Genomic DNA, 18160 nt, shown 5'->3' with positions numbered 1-18160 from the left:
GTAAAAGGCTCAATTCCAGGTGTGAGATGACATCTCCCATCCTGAGTGGATCTTATAAACTCCAGACCTGATTCCTAGGAGCTGTATCCAGTATGAGACGCCAGAAGGCAGCTGTTGCATCAGCCCAAACTTACTGTCCTGGCTTTGATTCCTATGTGTTTCTGGCACAGAAAAGATTCTCCCCCTTTTTTTCCCTCATGCATATAGGTTTTATAACAAGGGGCTGGGTGGGGATGGTAGTATTTTATCCATTATTTTTATAGTTTTAGAGGGAGGCATACCATCTGTATCCCGATGTGTTCCTGGAATCCTCCCACCTCGTATCCTGACTGTGGCTGTAAACATAGCCCACAGTACATAAAAGGACTCAGTATTTTCTAATAGAAAAATAAACCTTCTCGTCCCCCAAAGCCATCTCTAGCCTCCCTGCCCCGCTGCTGGCCAAGCAAGTTGGCCAGGCCACCTGAAACACCGCCATCAGAAATTTCTATTCATCAAACAGGCTGCTAACATAAGAAAATACTGAAGATATTTATTCATCTTACTATAATTCTGTAAACATTTGTTTATAACAAGTTTCTCTTAGAAGCAGGCTCAATGTCAGCCATTAAAGGCTTAAGAGTTGTAATAAAGTGGAGGAGAAGAGAAAACCGATCATTCTGGACGATGGGACATTATTGCTGAGGGATCCTGGTAGGTACATCAACATGAGGCCTCTATGACGCCAAAGACATCATGATGCCAGGACCCGGGGGCAGAGGGAAGAGTCAAGTGAGGCGGTGGGGTGGGGTGGGGTGGGGGGTGCACAAAGGAAACATCTGACCTGCGTCTGTGACTGTGGTCATCAGGCTCACTGGACTGACCCCCGAAGTCAGCCTGTGGCTTTGCCAATGCAGTGTGCAACTTTGGGGACGGCTGCCCTGTCAGGCAGTCACTTGCTGAGGAAAGGAAAGGTGCTCCAAGTGGAAAAAGATCATCAGGATAAAATTATGGGAGGATGTGCACGACTCCAAAATAAAACGTGAGAAGGTTGGTAGCTTTTTTGAAGAGAACAGTATCGATGTCCAAATATTTTGTACACGGTGCAAAAATTTGGGAAAACATCAAAATTAGCCATGATCTAATATTTACAAAATGCAAGAGAAATGAAGCCAAGAGACCCATTATAAGTGTTTCACTATCTTTTAGGTAAAGAAAATGGACGCAAAAAGCCACAGGCATCATGTCTAAACACATTATTCTATTCCTTTATTTTTTAAAGAAAGACTGCTATTTCTCTTTACTTCAGAAGAAAGAGACACTAATCGGCATAACTTTATCCATAGTAATAAACACACGTTCTATGGGAAATAGCCACATCACTTTCCAGGCACCAGGCGAGGTGCTGAGGTAGGAACGAAAGTAAGCCCCCGCCTCCCCTGCCCGCTCCCAGTTTCCAGGTGCCTGCAACCATAGTGGGACACAAAACAAAGGCACAGAGCAACGTGCTAAGGAGCCTGGAGTGGGGAGAGTAGTTGAGTTCTACCTAGGGGTGCCCAGGATGGTTTCAAAGAAGAGGCAACATGTGAACTGGGTCTCCAACAATGAACAGAAATTTGTTCAACAGGGCCTTATGCAAAGGAAGGAAAGGTGCACAGTGGGAGGTGGATGGGCCACTACAGGATGGCAAACAGCGTGACTGGAGCAAAGAGAAGATGGAGGTGTGTAGTGTAGGCGCGCGCGCGTGCGTGTGTGTGTGTGTGTGTGTGTGTATTTGAAGGACATAAAGAGACCAATCCAGCCAAGGAGTTTACATTTTACTCTTTAAAAAAGGGGGAAACTATCAGAGCAGAAGAGTAAGTGATCATTAGAAAGAGCCCTCTTGTGGCACCATGGCACCATGCAGTATGATTGGAAGGGGGAACACTGGCACTTGGACCACTAGTTGGGAAGGTTAAGGGGAACTTCAATAAGACAGCAGTCACAATGAGAGAATCACAAACATGTCAGATTGGAGTTGGCCATATTCAGAGATCAATATCTTTTTCAAATACTTTTTAAATCCACAATAAGAAATACATTTTAACATTATAACCCAGTGTGCATGCTTACACACGTGTGACCATGTGTGTCCCTGAATACATGTGTATAAATACGCATACATGTGCATACACACACACAGATTTCACTGAATAGTAAGACAGTGCTATAGGCCTAAGGCATTATCAAGCGCACCATCCAACACAGGGAAACGAAAGCAGTAAGAGATGTTCTAAAATGGCAGGTGTGTCCTACATAGATGTGGCCTTTGCATTGCTATTGATTCTAAGGCTACTGCTGACTTGGGCACTTAGTGTTCTCTGTGTAACTTACGTAATGACTTATAACTTGATGTGACTTGCTGTTCTTTTGTCGTCTTCCTGGCTGATTGCACTGCGTGGCTTAATTGGGTATTCATGAGCATATATCACAGCCAAGCTTACAGCAAAGCTGCTTATCTGTGCTACTGATTTCCGCACGATATTTCTGGAGTCAATCTGTTGCTACTCTTAAAATCAAATGAAAGAGGCTGCTATAGCCAACTGTTACTTTGCTTTACAGTGTGTTCTATAAAATGCCTGAAGCCTGGAACATAGTTTTTTGTGTGTTTTTTTTAAGCATTAAAATGTGATGCTATTTTTGATCTAGACAACCCTACTCTGCAGCGAGCCACCTGGGATGTTCCTTGTCATGTCACAGGCAAAGGGGGCGTGGACACTTCTAGCACTGAACGAGCATGTGCTTGGGTTCTGTCCGTCTTCTCCAACAGGAGTTTCCTGGGAAACTCATTTACAAGAGACTTTCACATATATCATCTTAATGGCTAACATTTATTGGCATTTAGTAATGTGCCAGGCACTGTGCTAAACACTTGATAGGCATTCTCTTACAGTCTTCAAAACAGACCTATAAATACTGTTCACTTTATGGAAGATAAAACTGATGCTTAGAAAATCAAATAACCTTGCTCAAGGCCACAAAGCCATGAAAGGTTGAGCCATGATTCAAACTCAGGTTCCTCTGTCTACTGAAGCCAAACTCCTAACCACTGGGTTATATTTCATCTGTTCCTCTAAATACATTTTTCTGAGGCTTAGCAATGCCAACTGATTTACTCTACTCCCAGCGAATGAGTGGTAATCCTGAGACTGGAACCTAAGCCATCAGCGGTAGGTCAGTGCTCCTCCACACTCTCCCCTGCCCCATAACTTAATGCCCCTGACACTGCCCTGCCAGCAGTATTCTCAGGCAGGCAAACATACAGGGGAAAAAAGCAAGAGAGGAAAAGCTACCTGAGGTACAGGTACCTCCCCCTTCTCTCCTCTCGCCCACTTTACCATTTAAAGTCAGAAGGAAAACAAGAGGAAAGAATGCACATTTAGATGTAGCACAGAAAAAGGAAACTAAATATTACTTTAGCCTAATTTAAGGCAGCTGTACAATCTATATGTTAGGAGGCAGAGAAACAGTTCAAATGACAGAAAAAAGGTAGTATATGGATTAAACAAGAACATGTGTTTAAATATTTAAAGACCACATTTTAACACGTGAAAGCCAGTAATAAAAATGGAAATACATAAAATAAAGTTAATATGCCTTTCTTTCATAAGAGACTACAGTAAGGAAAAATACAAAGAGAAATGCTTAGTACTGGAACCCCAAGAATACAATTCTTCAATGAGGGAAGAAACTCCACAAATCAATCCATCCTGGTTATAAAAATGCACAGTCACGTAAGATAGATTTTATAATCCAATCATGCCTAGATCTAGAAAATAGATCAATGGCATTTAAACAGTTATTAAAAAATCCTCTAAAAACATTATGAATAGCAGTGCCCAATGAAGTCTCACATGAACACTAAAAATGAATAACATCCAAAAATAGATTTTGAAAGCAAGCTGTGATAAAGCAATTTATCCTAATCTTCTCTTCCCCAAAAAGCGATTATTTCTGTTCTAACTCTGGTCATGTACTTGTTCTTGAATCTGCTTCTTTCTCTGGCAATCTACTCAAGAATTTAAATAATTACTAGGCTTTATGGAGCAGTAAATTCAATATGTTTTTAAAAACCCTCTTAATTTACTTTTCAACAAATATTTGTAAATGGCATTTGATAGTAATGCTTTTTTTTTTTTTTTTTAATTTAAACACTGTCACAGACCAGAGTCCCAATCTGAGAGGCAGATTAAATGGAACACTACTTCGAAAGTAAAATTCATGATGATGAGTGTGCCAAGTGAAATTAGAAATCCACTAATGCTAATTGGATACATTCTAAATGCATTAAACTTCTGAAGATGTTTTCATGAACCCTTTGAAATTGCCCATTAACACCCATGACTGGCTGCACTTTGGATGTACCCACAATTTGACATAATATAGGTTATTATGCTTAATAACTTTCGGTATCTCAGGGTGATTGCGTAAAGAAACGAGAGAAGCTAGTGTGAAAGTACTACTTCTGAAAGGAAGGGGAACTGATATCTGAAAAATCTTTAAGAGTACAAATAGAGGAAGCATTGTTTTATTTTTTCAAATATATAAATTATAGAGCTAGATGGTCACCATGAAAACCTAATACACAAAAACCAGAACTTGTCAGCCTATAAAGAATACTAAAAACGTCATGAATGGTTTTGCAGGTAATTTCAAGGAGCGTTATCAATCAATAGATTATATTTCCACAGTGGTTGGTGAGTGAGTCAGGGGCCTCTGGGCACCACCTCCCAGCTAGCAAAATCAAGGGCACTGAAGACAATCCCATTAGTTCACACTAGATCTCTTGGCACTTCTGTCAGAACTGGAACCTGGGGCTTCATGGAAGAAAGGTCCACCGAGCAACACCAATGTTCTCACAAATCAAACAGCCAGCAGAGCAGAAAGAAAAACCCCACAGGTTTTGCATATATGGATATAAACATAAGGTGCTGACAGAAAAGGAAAGGAGGTGATTCCCCGCCTTAACGCCACAGACAGCTGCAAATGGATGTGAGACTCTGAAGTCATTGAGAATACACAGTTTAGGACAACCCAGAAAGACAGCATCATGTAAGGAGAGCGTTGTTCTTATCCTGTGTCCCTGTTGGATGCACCTGTGAAATGATGCACAAGTATGCAGTGTTCATTACAAGTATGGAAGCAAAACTTGAGATTCTGTATACAGCTTTGTTCCAGGAACACCTGGAGAGGGGTGACATCTGACCACAAAGCAGGGCAGGGTTAGGAATGTTGGGGTCTAATGCGTCCCTGGGCTGGCCTTCCAGCTTCAGGTCGCCCTTCCTCGTCTCTTCTCCCATCCCATCCAGGGGGGGTTAGGAGGACATCTGCTTCACTAGTGAGCTTTTCTTCCCATTTCATACAAATCTTCAGCCGGCTTAGCCTGAGCCTGATGCATGTTTAGTCTTCACAGAGGAGGTACTTAAGGCCAAAGATAACATGCAGTGCCTCTGTTTCACCTCCCAGAAAAATACTTGTTGGGCGAGGAGGTAGACAACAAGCCAAATTCTATTTTCCTTAATGTAATGAGGACTGTCCCTATTGCACAAGATACAATATGTTTCCAATGCAAAACATCTATTTTTGCACATCTGCCCAATAGCAGCTCAATGAAAAACAGGCCCATCAGACTGACACAGCTGCCTTCACTGCTCAGTCCGTCATGCTGCATACAGCAGAGAAGCACTTCACGGCAGCCACAGGGCAATTTTCCAGGGAGACGTGTTCATCTTTACACAGTCATCTCATGCGGCCATCAGAGTAAACTCAATGACAAACCAGTTAAAATAAATTACTTTGAACTTGTATGGATCGGGTAAAAAGCAAACCATATGTGACATCTTTCGTCCTCCCCGTGATGGCTTAGAATTGTCACCATCAGTGTTATTTATTCTATTTGCTTGGCCTATAGCCCCCACACACCCCCAGCTGCACTCTTTGCCCTTCTCTGTCCTGTGTGGGCCCCAGTAGGCAGACCTCTGTGGACTGCAGGCCTATGTCTGCATCGGCTGGGCCCAGCCACTGGGAAGCACGAGAAGAGCTCAGAAGTTGGAGAGGAGAGATGCCAGGCATTAGCCCCTACCCTCCTCAGTGCCTCTGCGGCCAGGGAGTCCCTCCTCCAGTCCCAGCTCTGCTCTCACTGTGCACTCCCTTACTCTTCCAGGCCCAGTCCTCCCAGCCCAGCTGCTTCTAATCCCTGGTGCTTCCCCAACCCTGCCCACATCTCTATAAATAATCCTTCAAGGCACACTCTTCAATATGAAACAGTCTAAACACCTGTGGCTGGGCTGGGCTGGGCAGGACCCTGGTGGACACACTGTCGGCAGCCAGGGCGCCAAGCTGCAAGCACTTACATGGACCGTGTGGACCAGGTCAGCCATCAGGCACTGCCTCAGCCTCTCGTCGCTGCTGGTCCCGTGGAGCACCAGATCAGGCATGTACGTGGGGCAGTAACCCGCCAGAAGGGAGCGGCCAAAGTTCCTGACATTCGGGTTGCTGATGCTCTGAGACCTAAAACAATATTGGTCTGTTAGAATACACCATTAAAGATGGACTCCCTTCTGTGTTACAACTGAAACAAAAACCCAAGCCACGCAGGCCAGATTCAGGGTGGGCTGTTTTGCCAGACCGCCAGTAAGCAGATCACTGGTGCCAGAAAAGGGAAGGGGCTGGAAAAGTGAAGAGAGTTTTTTTGTTTGTTTGTTTTTTCTAATGGTAGTATATTTCTAATGGAAGAAAACAGTATATTGATGGCTGGTTATGAGTTTGTTCCTGTATCTCACAAGGCACATCCACCAGGCATCTGTGTCAAGGGAGTGAAGAAAGAGAAAGTCTATGGGGGAAGCCTGCCAGCTGTCTGGCTTTAGAAACTCGACACATCTGCACAGGGTGGTGCCCACCACAGGGCAGCAGAACAGAAGAAGTCTCTAATTACTGCTTTCAGTCATCACAGACCAAATCATCGGCCTGTGGGAGTGTTAGGAAGAGGTGGTGTTTCCCAGCTGCTTCACACTGCTCCGACCGGCAGGTTAGAAGCGGCCGGTGAGTGCAATCCGCCTCCTCCGAAGCAAGGCGTCTGCTGCCCACCGTGCAGCCCCATCCAGATGATGGGACAGTACACGCCCTGCCCCACCACCCACTACATCACATCCCCTGGGTCCCCAACATGCCCCAAACCTGGCAAAGGTACCACCCGCCTCCTCGCTCAGAGAGCTCGATGATGCACTCAGCCCGTGGGCATCCCGGGAGAAAGGGCAGGCTGGAAACTGTATCAGTTTGATAAAACTTCTAACACTTGGGGAAAAACAACTGATATGTGTGACAGCCAACAGCAGCTAACGTGGTCATGGCTGTGTTTGGACCCAGTTCCCTTGCGTCCCAGCCGCCCAGCGTTACCTGGGCAGAGGCAGCTCCACTTCCAAGGACCCTTCAGCCCGGTCGCTGCTGTGACCTAGATCCAGTGTGGCTGAAGCACACGCTTCGTCATCACTGTCTCCAAGAGCGCTATCCGAGCTTTCGTTTCTGGGAATGTCTCCTTCAGTCCTGAAATCAGCCGTCCCGTCGGCATCCCCACAGGGGACATCTGTAGCAACGGAGGTGCCGGAGTCCTGCTGTGCACACTTGCCAGACACAGGCTCTATCAAAGGTCCCTCCCCAGCCTTTGAATGCAACCCTCTTGTGTTCTCCAGTGTCCTCTGCCCAGTTCCTGCCGCACTGGCATCAGGGGCAGATGAGTCGGCAGGGGGGTTGAGCTGCCCGGCAGCATCTGCTGCAGCCTCAGTGCTGAAGCCTCTGTCCTCAGCGTAAGTCCTGTCAAAGTCACCCTCATCCCCCTCAGATGGCGGATTCTGAGGACAGCAGACACTCTGCCGGAAGCCAGGCAGGAAGGAGCACCTAGAAGCCTGCTGGCCCCGAGCCGCGTCAGCGGCCACCCTGGGCTCCACCAAGGGACAACCTGCTAACTCTGGATGTTGCCTACAGGCCGTGAGCCGCTCCTCCATTTTCTGAGCACGGCTTTCCAAGTCGGACTCTGGAGATACGGAGCTCCCAATCTGGAAAGTGACCTTTTCTAGGGGAGGCTTCTCCCGGGGAGGTCTGTCCGGGCAAGGCCAGGCCGCTGACCGGTGCGGTAGTTTCTTAGTCATCTCCCTTTTCAACTCCTCACTGGCCTTCAATCCTGCCCCCAAACCTTTCCAGCTGGAGAACCTGGAACAGCCATCTCCTGGGGCCTCTTTTTCACTTTCTTCCTCCCCACAAAATACATCCTGTGGTTTCCAAGAGCTGCCCAGGGCTGGGTCCTGGTAGTCCAGGCTGCAGGCCACAGAACTCTTGTTTCCTTCTGTGTCAGGCTGGGTACAAAGGTCTCTGATGTCCTCGTCCTCTGGGGTCCCAGCCAGGCCCTCGGGTCCGGGGCTCCTTCCCTCGGCAGTCAGTGTTGCTGGCAGGATGGGGGGCAGGAGAGCAGGCTCACTTCTCACCGTGACCACCACGTACTCAGACTCCTCTACCTCTCCCTTCTCCAAGGCTGTTGTGATGTTGCTCCCATTTAACAGCTGATCCCCTTCTCCATGATTCCCATTCCAGGTCAGATGGTTCTCTTGCAGCTCAGAACAGCGGAGAAAGTAGGTCAGGACGTAAAGTATGCGCTGGACCAAATCCTTCTGCTTCCCCACCACCACAGTGCGCGTCAGCCTAACTGGAGAGCCGATGGCTCCGTAGAGATCACCTGCAGAGCAAAGTGGACAAAATACAAGTCATCAGGGGTGAGCGTGCCCTGGATATGTCGGCTTTTACAAGAGAAAAACAGATGACTTACAGTCCCAAATAAGAATTGCTTCTTCACACAAATGATTGAGGAAAACAAGCAATGCCTAGTAATGCCGTGTTTTAGTTTTGTGTCTATAGGGGAGAGTCTGTCTGAAAAGGCGGGGCACGGCTGCAGCACGCTGCTCTTGTTGCCAAGGGTCAGCACTGCTATATACAGCCATTATAGGTCTGCCTACCCATCTCACTGGCTGGCCAACTCTACCTCCCAAGGAAGGATAAAGTCAGAGCCCTGAATATGTGACCAAGTCAAATACTGTATCTTGGAAACTAGAATGATGAGACTTTTTAAGAAGAACCCCTGGACAATAGGCCTGGAATGAAATCCAAATTCAAGGATCTCTGAACTGAAGTGCAGTGAATCAATTCAAAATACTTAATGAATGGCCTGTTCAGACTTCTCTCAATATACACACACGCACCAAGTAGAATCAATTTAATTAACAAGAAGAAAATCACTTAGTCACAAATAATATGATTCTGAATATGAATGAAGCTGAATATTTCTATTACTTCACATGAAAATTCTGCTGGAAAAAATATGTCCCGTAAGTTATAACCTAACAAGTTGATTAAAAACTGGCTAATGAACCATGAACATTTGGCTTAAAGGTAGAAGAAGGGAAAATGTGTCAATAAGCCCAGCAATATAAACTTTTCATCAAAAATACTGGTTAAGCCCTGGCTAGGTGACTCAATTGGTTGGAGCTTCATCCCTTACACCAAAAGGTTGCAGGTTTGATTCCCAGTCAGGGCACATACCTAGATTGCAGTTACAATCCCAGTCAGAGCATACATAGGAGGCAACCGATCGATTCCCCCTCCCCCCCCTTCCTTCCTCTCTAAAATCAATAAAAACATATCTTTGGATGAGGATTAAAAAATAAAAGTATTGGTCAAGTGCTTATTAAAATTATTGCATTTGATAAGTTACATAATTGATTCTTTGATAATAATGATGAAAATTACAACAAAAAGCCAACATTTACAGACTGTGCAGACATAGTGCCAAGTGTTTGACATGGATTTATCTCATTTATACCTCTACAGACCCAACCGAGTTAGAAACCATTACGGGAATAATCAAAATGTTCTAATAAATCAAAAGTTAAAAATGTTCTAAACAAAGGAGAGGAGAGACAAGATAACAGTTATAAATAAGAACTCGGGAAGTTAGAACCCATGTGAGGAGTGCATCTAGAGGAAGGAGGGAAGGCATTGATAAGGGCACACAATAGATAAACTAATGAAATTGATAGGTTAAGACTGGGGCAAGCACTTGCCCTGGGGAACCCTTGGGAAGTACCTCCTATAGAGACTGTTCCCACGTGTGAGGCTACTGCGCCTAAGAACTTAAGGGGCAGGGCAGGAATGATATTATACAGTCCTCTCTATAAAAAGGCTAGATGAAAGGCTAATAGAGCTTTATCTTTGAGGCTTTTGCAACTGACTGAGAATTCAAAACAATAACTCAAACTTCAGTCTGGTGCCAGGACAAATACTGAGCTTCTTCTCACTTTCCAGTGATTACACTGCCCATTGCTGCAGGGCATCGCAGCTGTGACAGGCACTCATGGGACACTTTTGTTAAATCAGTCTCAGTGTTAATAGAGAAGATAAGCTTCCCACATCTGAAATCTGGTATTAAAAAAATATCACAGAATGGTATTATTTTTCAATGCATTTAACATTTTAATAACTAAGTCGTAAGTTTAAAAAAATAAAACTAAAGATGGCGATTAAAAACAATTTATAATAATTTAAACTCTATTAAGTAATGAGAATAATGTTGTGTAGATTCTGCCATTACTTTAGGGCCAAACTTCATAAAAATAATGCATCATTTAAAAAATACCTGTAACGTTAAAGACTTCCTGGATCTTGAACGCTAAGGCAATTTTTTGAGTCTGGACTGACAAAGCTACTAATTTTAGAGTAGATTCCTTTGTTCTTCTGAGTATAATTTTTCAAAATGAAGGCGAGTTGCATAACCATGCGAATAGACTTAACATCACTGAACTGTACACTTAGAAATGGTTAAGATGATAAATGTTATGTTCTGTGCTTCTTTGTTAAGCACAATTTAAAATACCAAGTTAAAATTAAGAAAAAAGAGAGAAAATGGGAGAAACACACAAAAAAAGGGGGGGGGGTAAAGAGACTATAGGTGAAACAGAGAGAGCAGAGACAGAGAGTGAACAAAGCAGGGAGGGGTGCAGACAGACTGAGAGGAGAGATCAGGGAAATAAGACAAATAGGGGGACTCAGGGAATGGACACTAGAGAGGGGAGACAGTGAGGAGAGGAACAGGGAGGGGACCTATGGAAGGAAGAGAAGAACAGACAGAGGGTAAGGAGAAGAAAGGAAAGAGAGAAGAGATGGGGAGTGGAGAGGAACAAAATGGTAATGAATTGGAGAAAAGCTCAGAGGTGAGGAAAAGAAGAGAGCGTAAAGCATACATAGGAAAAGAAAACACCGAGGGAGAGGGAAGGAAGATACCAAGGGGAACAGAAAAGACAGGAACGGAAGTAGAAAGAGAAGGGCTAGAATAAGAGAGGGGAGAGAATGAGGTGAGAAGCTGATAGAATTCAGCAGCATTATAAAGGGGAGGGGAAACTGAGAGGGTGGGAGAGGTGGGGGGACAATGGAGATGGAGAAACAAAGGCAGACAAGGAAAAACTGAGGAGATTAAAAGGGAGACGAGGAGAGAAACTAATTATCTTAAAGGGCCCCTTATTCATTGATTACATTATAATAAATGTGTATATGCTATGAAGACCCTTTAAGTAAAGTTGCCCTAATGCTAAGCATTGTAATTTATTGCCTCTTCATTATCATTTAGCTCAAACTATTTTGTAATTTCTCTTGTAAGTATTGTTTGGCTTTCCACAAATCCTTGAGGTCATTAGATCAAAATAAGACCCACATGAAATTCCTTCAATCAGTGATGAAAGACAGTGGCTTTCCAACTTAGTATACCCGTCCCAAGAAAGAAACGCATTTAGACTGCAGCCTCACACTCCCTTGAAACAACCAGTTTATGAAACACATGTGTCACTGATATTTTCTATTCTATTGTACTTTTAAATGCTCTTTTGACCTACTGAGCAGCTTGCACACCCACTACTGGGTGCTTAGCCACACCTTGGAAAATCCGTGTGCCAAGAGCACGTGTGAGGCATAAGTGGGGAAGGTTAAGCCCCTGAGCAGCAAACTCAGGAGAATGTGAAGGGGTTGTTGCTTCCAGTGTCTCTCCTCGTTTCCCAGGGAATGCAAGAAACCAGGCAGAAGGGGGCACAGTGGTACTGTTATTGTTGTAATTAACTCATTAATATTAATAATAGAAAGAGAGCAAAGTGACGGCTAGTCATTATAAGCATGGTCATCTGGGCAGCTTCACCAGGAAGCTACTGCTTCATGGAACCAACGATCCATTCCCTGCAGATCACTGGGGGAAGGGTTCCAACAAAGGGGGAGGCCGGCACATGCACAGTGAAGTTGGGGTGATATGGGAAAGGTACTTGCATGTCAGTCTAGCCAGAGGAACAGTGGATCAGCTAGAGCATGGACCCCATCAAAAGCATACAAAATCTTGAAAAGTTAAAATCCCCAAAGAGTTCCCTTTCTCTTGTTCTTGCTCATCTGCTCTCTCTCCATAGCCATGTGGCCTTAAGCAGCCACATGGTCCATGGTCATGCAGACCCCACACACAATGGACTGCAGCTGAGAACACAAAATAAGCTAGCCAGATGCTGGACTAGACTGGACTTTTAAATGGAGCAGAAATTCTGGGTAGTGACATTAATTGTGGCCCTGCTAAAGAAAAGATTAGACTTCTTCCATGGTTAGACAGATGAAGATGGGAACTTAGAGGGGAACCCCCTTAATCTTACATCATCAATAAAGCTTTCCACGACACCCCATCCTCCCATGGGGGCCTCAAGAAATTCCTTTCCTCATGGCAAACTCCACTACCACTGGTATCAGATGGCGACCCAGATAGGACCCACACTGGGAAGAATATTGGCTTATGGAAAACATCCCTCCACTTCCACTAGTAACAGTACCTGTCCTGCTAAACTTTCAGATATGCCTTTAAAATAATTCAAGATAGAATCTTCTCTATTACTTAGAACCTGGATTAAAATTATATCTGCATCAGTGTTTATTCCAGGCAATTTATATTTTCCTGTTTTCTGTGATTTGGTAAACAGTCAACGAAAACATAATATTAATTGGAAATAAGCATCGTTCCCTGTCAAATTATTGAAGCCTCTTGATTTTTATAATAATAGAAACCTAACCATTATTTACACTTGACTTTATAAAGCTAAGGTGTGACTCTGCACCAAGACCTTATCCCTTCCTCACACCATTTTGTCCACAGCCTGACACTGCTGCACTGTTTGAAGGAAGGGAACATGGGAGATTCAATTATACATGATCTCCTTGGAAAAGGATGGAGCCCATAGGAAGGGACTTTGCCTTGTTAAGTTGAATAAAGGGAATTAATGGCTCTCAATTAATTAAATTTTAAATGAGAAGCATGTCTTATTATAAATACATTTATCTAATTAGATGCATACTACTTAATTAGCATTGTTTTTAAATGGGTGACCTGGCAGCATGTAATCATGTTTCCTTAACATCCAGCCCTCTTCCCTTCATAGTGACTAGTTGATGATACTACCTTTCTTCAGGACTATTGTTCTGTAACAAGAACAATAAATAATGCTCTGCCTTCCCCAGGAAGAATCAGATGACCCAGAGTGAGTTAGGCACATTCCGAATACTTTTGTGAACTCAGTACTGATCGCTTGTATTAAATACATTTTAACATCCTTAGATTCTTTATTAATTAATAAATTCTTTATTAATTCATTTAATATGCATCTATTATCCCCCTAACGGTGAGACAGGTATTCTTTCTTACACATCTCATGATCCAGGGCACAAGGGCAAGACATCTTTATTATCTATAAAGTGAGGGCAATAGTAATAGATTTGTACTGAGAATCTAATTAATAATATGGGTAAAAAGCACTTAAAAAACAGTGCTTGGCTCACAGTGACAACTCTCATTATTGTTATTATAACATGTTGTTTTCTAAGACCTCCAATATTATTTTCATTAGTCGCACCAGTAACGAATGTGCTTTATATATAACTAATTGAATTCCCACAGCAATCAGCAACTATTTTTGCCCTTTTTTATAGATGAAGAGACTGAGTCAGAGAGGTTAAGTCACTTGCCCATGGACACTGGGTTTGATCTGAGCAGTTCTGGCTCAGCACTCATGCTCTTAGCCTTTACTAGCACACTTTACAGTTTCTCTCTTACATCCTTTCTGCACACCCCCATCAAAGGACTACTCAGGACATCCTGAAATCATCTGAATACAAATCTGCCTCCTCGGTTAGACAGCTAGTTTCTGGAGGCTAAGCAGTGCATGTTATTCAACTCCATATCCCTGGCATCTAGCACAGGGTCTGGGACAGAGTGAGTGTGCAAATTTTACTTCGTCACTCTAAACATTTGATAAATGAGCAGTTCTATAGTATAGCTCTCCTCCATATGAACCCAAAATATGCAAAATTGGTCTCATAAATACCAAACTCTGTACCCAATTCTGCCAAAGCATTAAGATTCTAATACCATGCTTCAGTACTAAGCTTTGAGGAAATAATGGCACCAACTAATTGCAAGGAAGCAGTGTAGGAAAAGATAAGGTTTCTGACTTATGCTAAAATTTAAAAGATGGTAAAACTGTATGTACTACTTTCTTTTTTGTCTTATTTTTCTCCTATCCAGTTCATCTTCTAGAGCAGTGGTTCTCTGCCAGGGGGTGTCTTTTCCCCATACCCCAGGGGACACTCAGCAACATCTGGAGAAATTGTTTATTGTCACAACTTTGGAGGGGAGGGGGGCTTTTCACTGGCAGCTAATGAACAAAGGCTAGTGATGCTTCTAAACCTCCTACAATACACAACACAGCTCCTCCACCCCTAACAAGAATTATCTGGTCCGAAGGCTGATAATGCCGAGGTTAAGAGACCTTGCTCTAGGGCAGTGGTCGGCAAACTGCGGCTCGCAAGTCACATGCGGCTCTTTGGCCCCTTGAGTGTGACTCTTCCACAAAATACCGACTTCTGCGCATGGGCCATGAAGTTTCAATCGCACTGTATGTGCGTACCCACACGTGGTATTTTGTGGAAGAGCTACACTCAAGGGGCCAAAGAGCCACAGTTTGCCAACCACTGCTCTAGGGTGATTTGCTGTGTGATCTGGGAGAACAAAATTTACCACAGAGCTTTAAAAGAGTAGAACAAAGCTGCTAGCAGGGAATGGTGAGGAAGCTGGTAGCATCACAATTAGAAATCTGTGGGCCAATCTCCTATGCTTTGTATCACTGGGTTGAATAGTTAATATCAATAAAAATTCTAGCATTTTCCCTATTCTGTCCCATATAGTCTCTGAATAATCAAATCAGGTACTAACCCAGCTGTGCCCAGAGAGGATTATACGGATGTGTTTTGGCCAGTGTGTTCACCGACTGAGAGGTGCGTTTCTCTGAGAAGGCTTTAATGGGAGGGTGATCAACAGGCATGACAGTCGGTACCCAGGCCAGGTGGTAGGTTAACACTGCAGTCAGTAAGGCAGCAAAAAACCTTTGAGAAATGGAAGAAAATACAACCAGATGAGTCAACGCAGGAAGAGGCATGTCATCTACAGAACATACATTGGCCACAGAATATGCACACCACGTTACAGAGAGCTGAAGCTTACTGGTTTTTGTTGACCTGTTCTATTAGGAGTGTGAACTCCTTGAGAAAACGCTGACAGAGCTGCGTTTTTTCCAAAGTGCTGGACATCATGGTGAGCCATACAGGTTCCGCTATCCTTGGAACAGAATATAAGTTCCAGATAGTCCCTCTATGAAAAGAGAAGGAATATACAAAACTGTCACAAATATTATTTTGAATAAACCGATACAATAAAGAGCTAATATGCTAATTAGCATGTCTGGACGACCTTCTGGATGAAGCTGGGGCTGCGATGGCTGGCAGAGGCAGCCGGGGCTGTGAGGGCCGAGCCCCTTGCACGTATTTCGTGCCTCAGGCCTCTAATCTTTATATAAAGGAATGAAGGAGATAACAATAATCTGAATCTATGTAGGACTCAAGGGACTCATACAGAATATAAAACCGGGGTCATCAAACTATGACCCACAGGCCAATACTGTCACCTTTTTGTAAATAAAGTTTTATTGGAACACAGTTATGTTCGTTCATTTACATATTGCAGCTTTTGCACAATGGCAAAGTCGACTAGCTGCAAAGCACATCCATTCTCCCCAAATCAAAATAGCTAAGACATACTCTGACTTGATTTCCTAGGCCGTGTGCATAAAAGAATTGAGACACAACAGAATTCCACCTTGGCAAAAAACAGAGCATTTGCCAAGTTGGGTAGCAATGACAAGTTACTGTCACATGGAACTGGGATTCATTTACTAAACCTAAGGTCTCCAAATGCTAATACTTTATTTTGTCCCCATTTCTGGAGGGATAGGCTGTTGAAATAAGAACAAGACCTCTTTATGTACATTGTAAGTGAGGCTTTCTGGTTCTATACTTTCACATTCTTGACCTCTGAAAAACTGATACTCTCATTAAACTAGCAGCCAAACTCTCAAGCACAGGCCAGCTTCTGGCAACCACAGCAGAGCAACAGTCAACTTCAGGTCTATCCTCACAAATGACAGAAGGTTTACTAATCATCAGACTGCCAGCAAAAAGCACAACTTCACACTACCTATTTCTGACATATGTGGCTTAGGTCTTAACAATCACCAGATAATGACTAACATGACTTAAGTACTTTATATATAACCCAGGACTTATAAAAGACTAGAATTTTGCTCCAAGGGGTATAGACTTCACCAGCATATACCTTAAGCATCACAAAAATCTTCTAACAATAGGAACTGTAAACTTTTTTGTCCCTCAGCTACAGAGTAACATTGACTCATTAGCTCCTGACTGCCTTGGAATGGGATGTCATTCCCCATCGAGAAGCTGGCTCTAAGAAATGGTGTGACAATCCCAACTCAGCAGAATACCTCGTGCTATCCAAAGTAGGTTACCTTTACACCCAGACATCAGGGACAAGGACTCTAGAAAACTACTGTCCAGAGTACAAAGATCATCAATTAGAAACTAACAATGAAAGTGCACTGTAATATAATCATATAATTTCATGTCTAGACTAGGACATTTGTGGGAGGACAGTGGGTATAAACCGGGCCTACTCTGGCAAGTGAGAATGTATATCTCCCTGACATAGGTACTCTCTCCACCTATGCTTTGGACAAGATCCTTGAACTCAAGTTTCCTCATCTGTAAAATAGGGTAATAGTGCCTACTGTTAGGGCTTTTGTGAGGATGACAAGAAGTAATGAACAGGCTTGTAAGAGATACCGAAATATTAGTTTTATCCATTCACCCTGTTAAAAAACAATACCAAAGACTGTCTGTCAGGCAGTAGTAAGGATAATTTGGTGCTGGGCGACTTAAATTTTTTGCTCCTTTGATCTTAGTTTCTATCTTAAAGGAGCTACTAAAGTGACTAAAAACTGCCAGCCCCGATTCTTCCAAGTCATGGTCTCTCTGTCTCCCTAGATCCATGGCTGCCACTGCTACTCACTCACACATTTGTTATATTGACAAACTGTGAATTTACCTGAATTCTCCCAGAGCTTCCATCAGACGGCTGACATAAAACTGGACTCGGAGACTTGATTCTGCTATCTTCCTACAGGAGATCATGGCCTTCATTGAAGAGAAACACGCCAAATTACTCTCTGGCAAAGAAAACGCTGTATAACTGTCTACTAGGCTTTATTAATAAAAGATAATATCATAATCAAAACACTCAAGGTAGTGATGCCTGAAGTTGGCAGGAAGCAGTAATTTCCTCTCCTAAAGCCATGCATTATCTGATATCTAATATCAATGATTAACATTCTCTAGGAAAAGTGATCTGATATCTGAATAAAGAGTCTTTAAAGACCCATAATCCCTTCTCTATTTGAATAAGATTACATTCTCATTACCTTTTCAATTGCACTCTTCAACCTGTTCATGTGAGATTCAAACAGGGGGAAGTGAGAAAAAAAGAAGTCCTGGAAATCCCTTTGGGCCTCCTCTTTCTCGCACAGGGAAAAGATGATGCTTATGGCGATTTTCTTCCTCCGAACGATGGCCGGATTAGAACTACAGGTTTCTTCAGCCAAGCTGAATGTCTCATCAGTTGACC

At 43.4% G+C, this 18160-nt stretch overlaps 1 protein-coding gene across 1 annotated transcript in view; it reads right to left on the bottom strand.

Moving 5' to 3' along the window:
• The window catches only part of FNIP2 (folliculin interacting protein 2), a 91895-nt gene that overhangs the window by 17395 nt on the left and 56340 nt on the right, over positions 1–18160 (bottom strand). Inside the window, exons 10-15 of the mRNA XM_081091817.1 lie at positions 17958–18159; positions 17585–17673; positions 15629–15775; positions 15341–15510; positions 7414–8743; positions 6372–6528 (exon numbers count right to left, since the gene is read on the bottom strand). Of these exons, the coding sequence (XP_080947943.1) occupies positions 6372–6528; positions 7414–8743; positions 15341–15510; positions 15629–15775; positions 17585–17673; positions 17958–18159 (2095 nt within the window). The remainder of the gene's footprint in view (positions 1–6371; positions 6529–7413; positions 8744–15340; positions 15511–15628; positions 15776–17584; positions 17674–17957; position 18160) is intronic.

Source organism: Myotis nattereri (assembly GCF_964212035.1).
Source record: "Myotis nattereri genome assembly, chromosome: 5".
Classification (NCBI taxonomy): Eukaryota; Metazoa; Chordata; class Mammalia; order Chiroptera; family Vespertilionidae; genus Myotis; species Myotis nattereri.
Note: the sequence above shows the minus strand (reverse complement) of the source record. Positions and strands in the feature narration are given on the sequence as shown.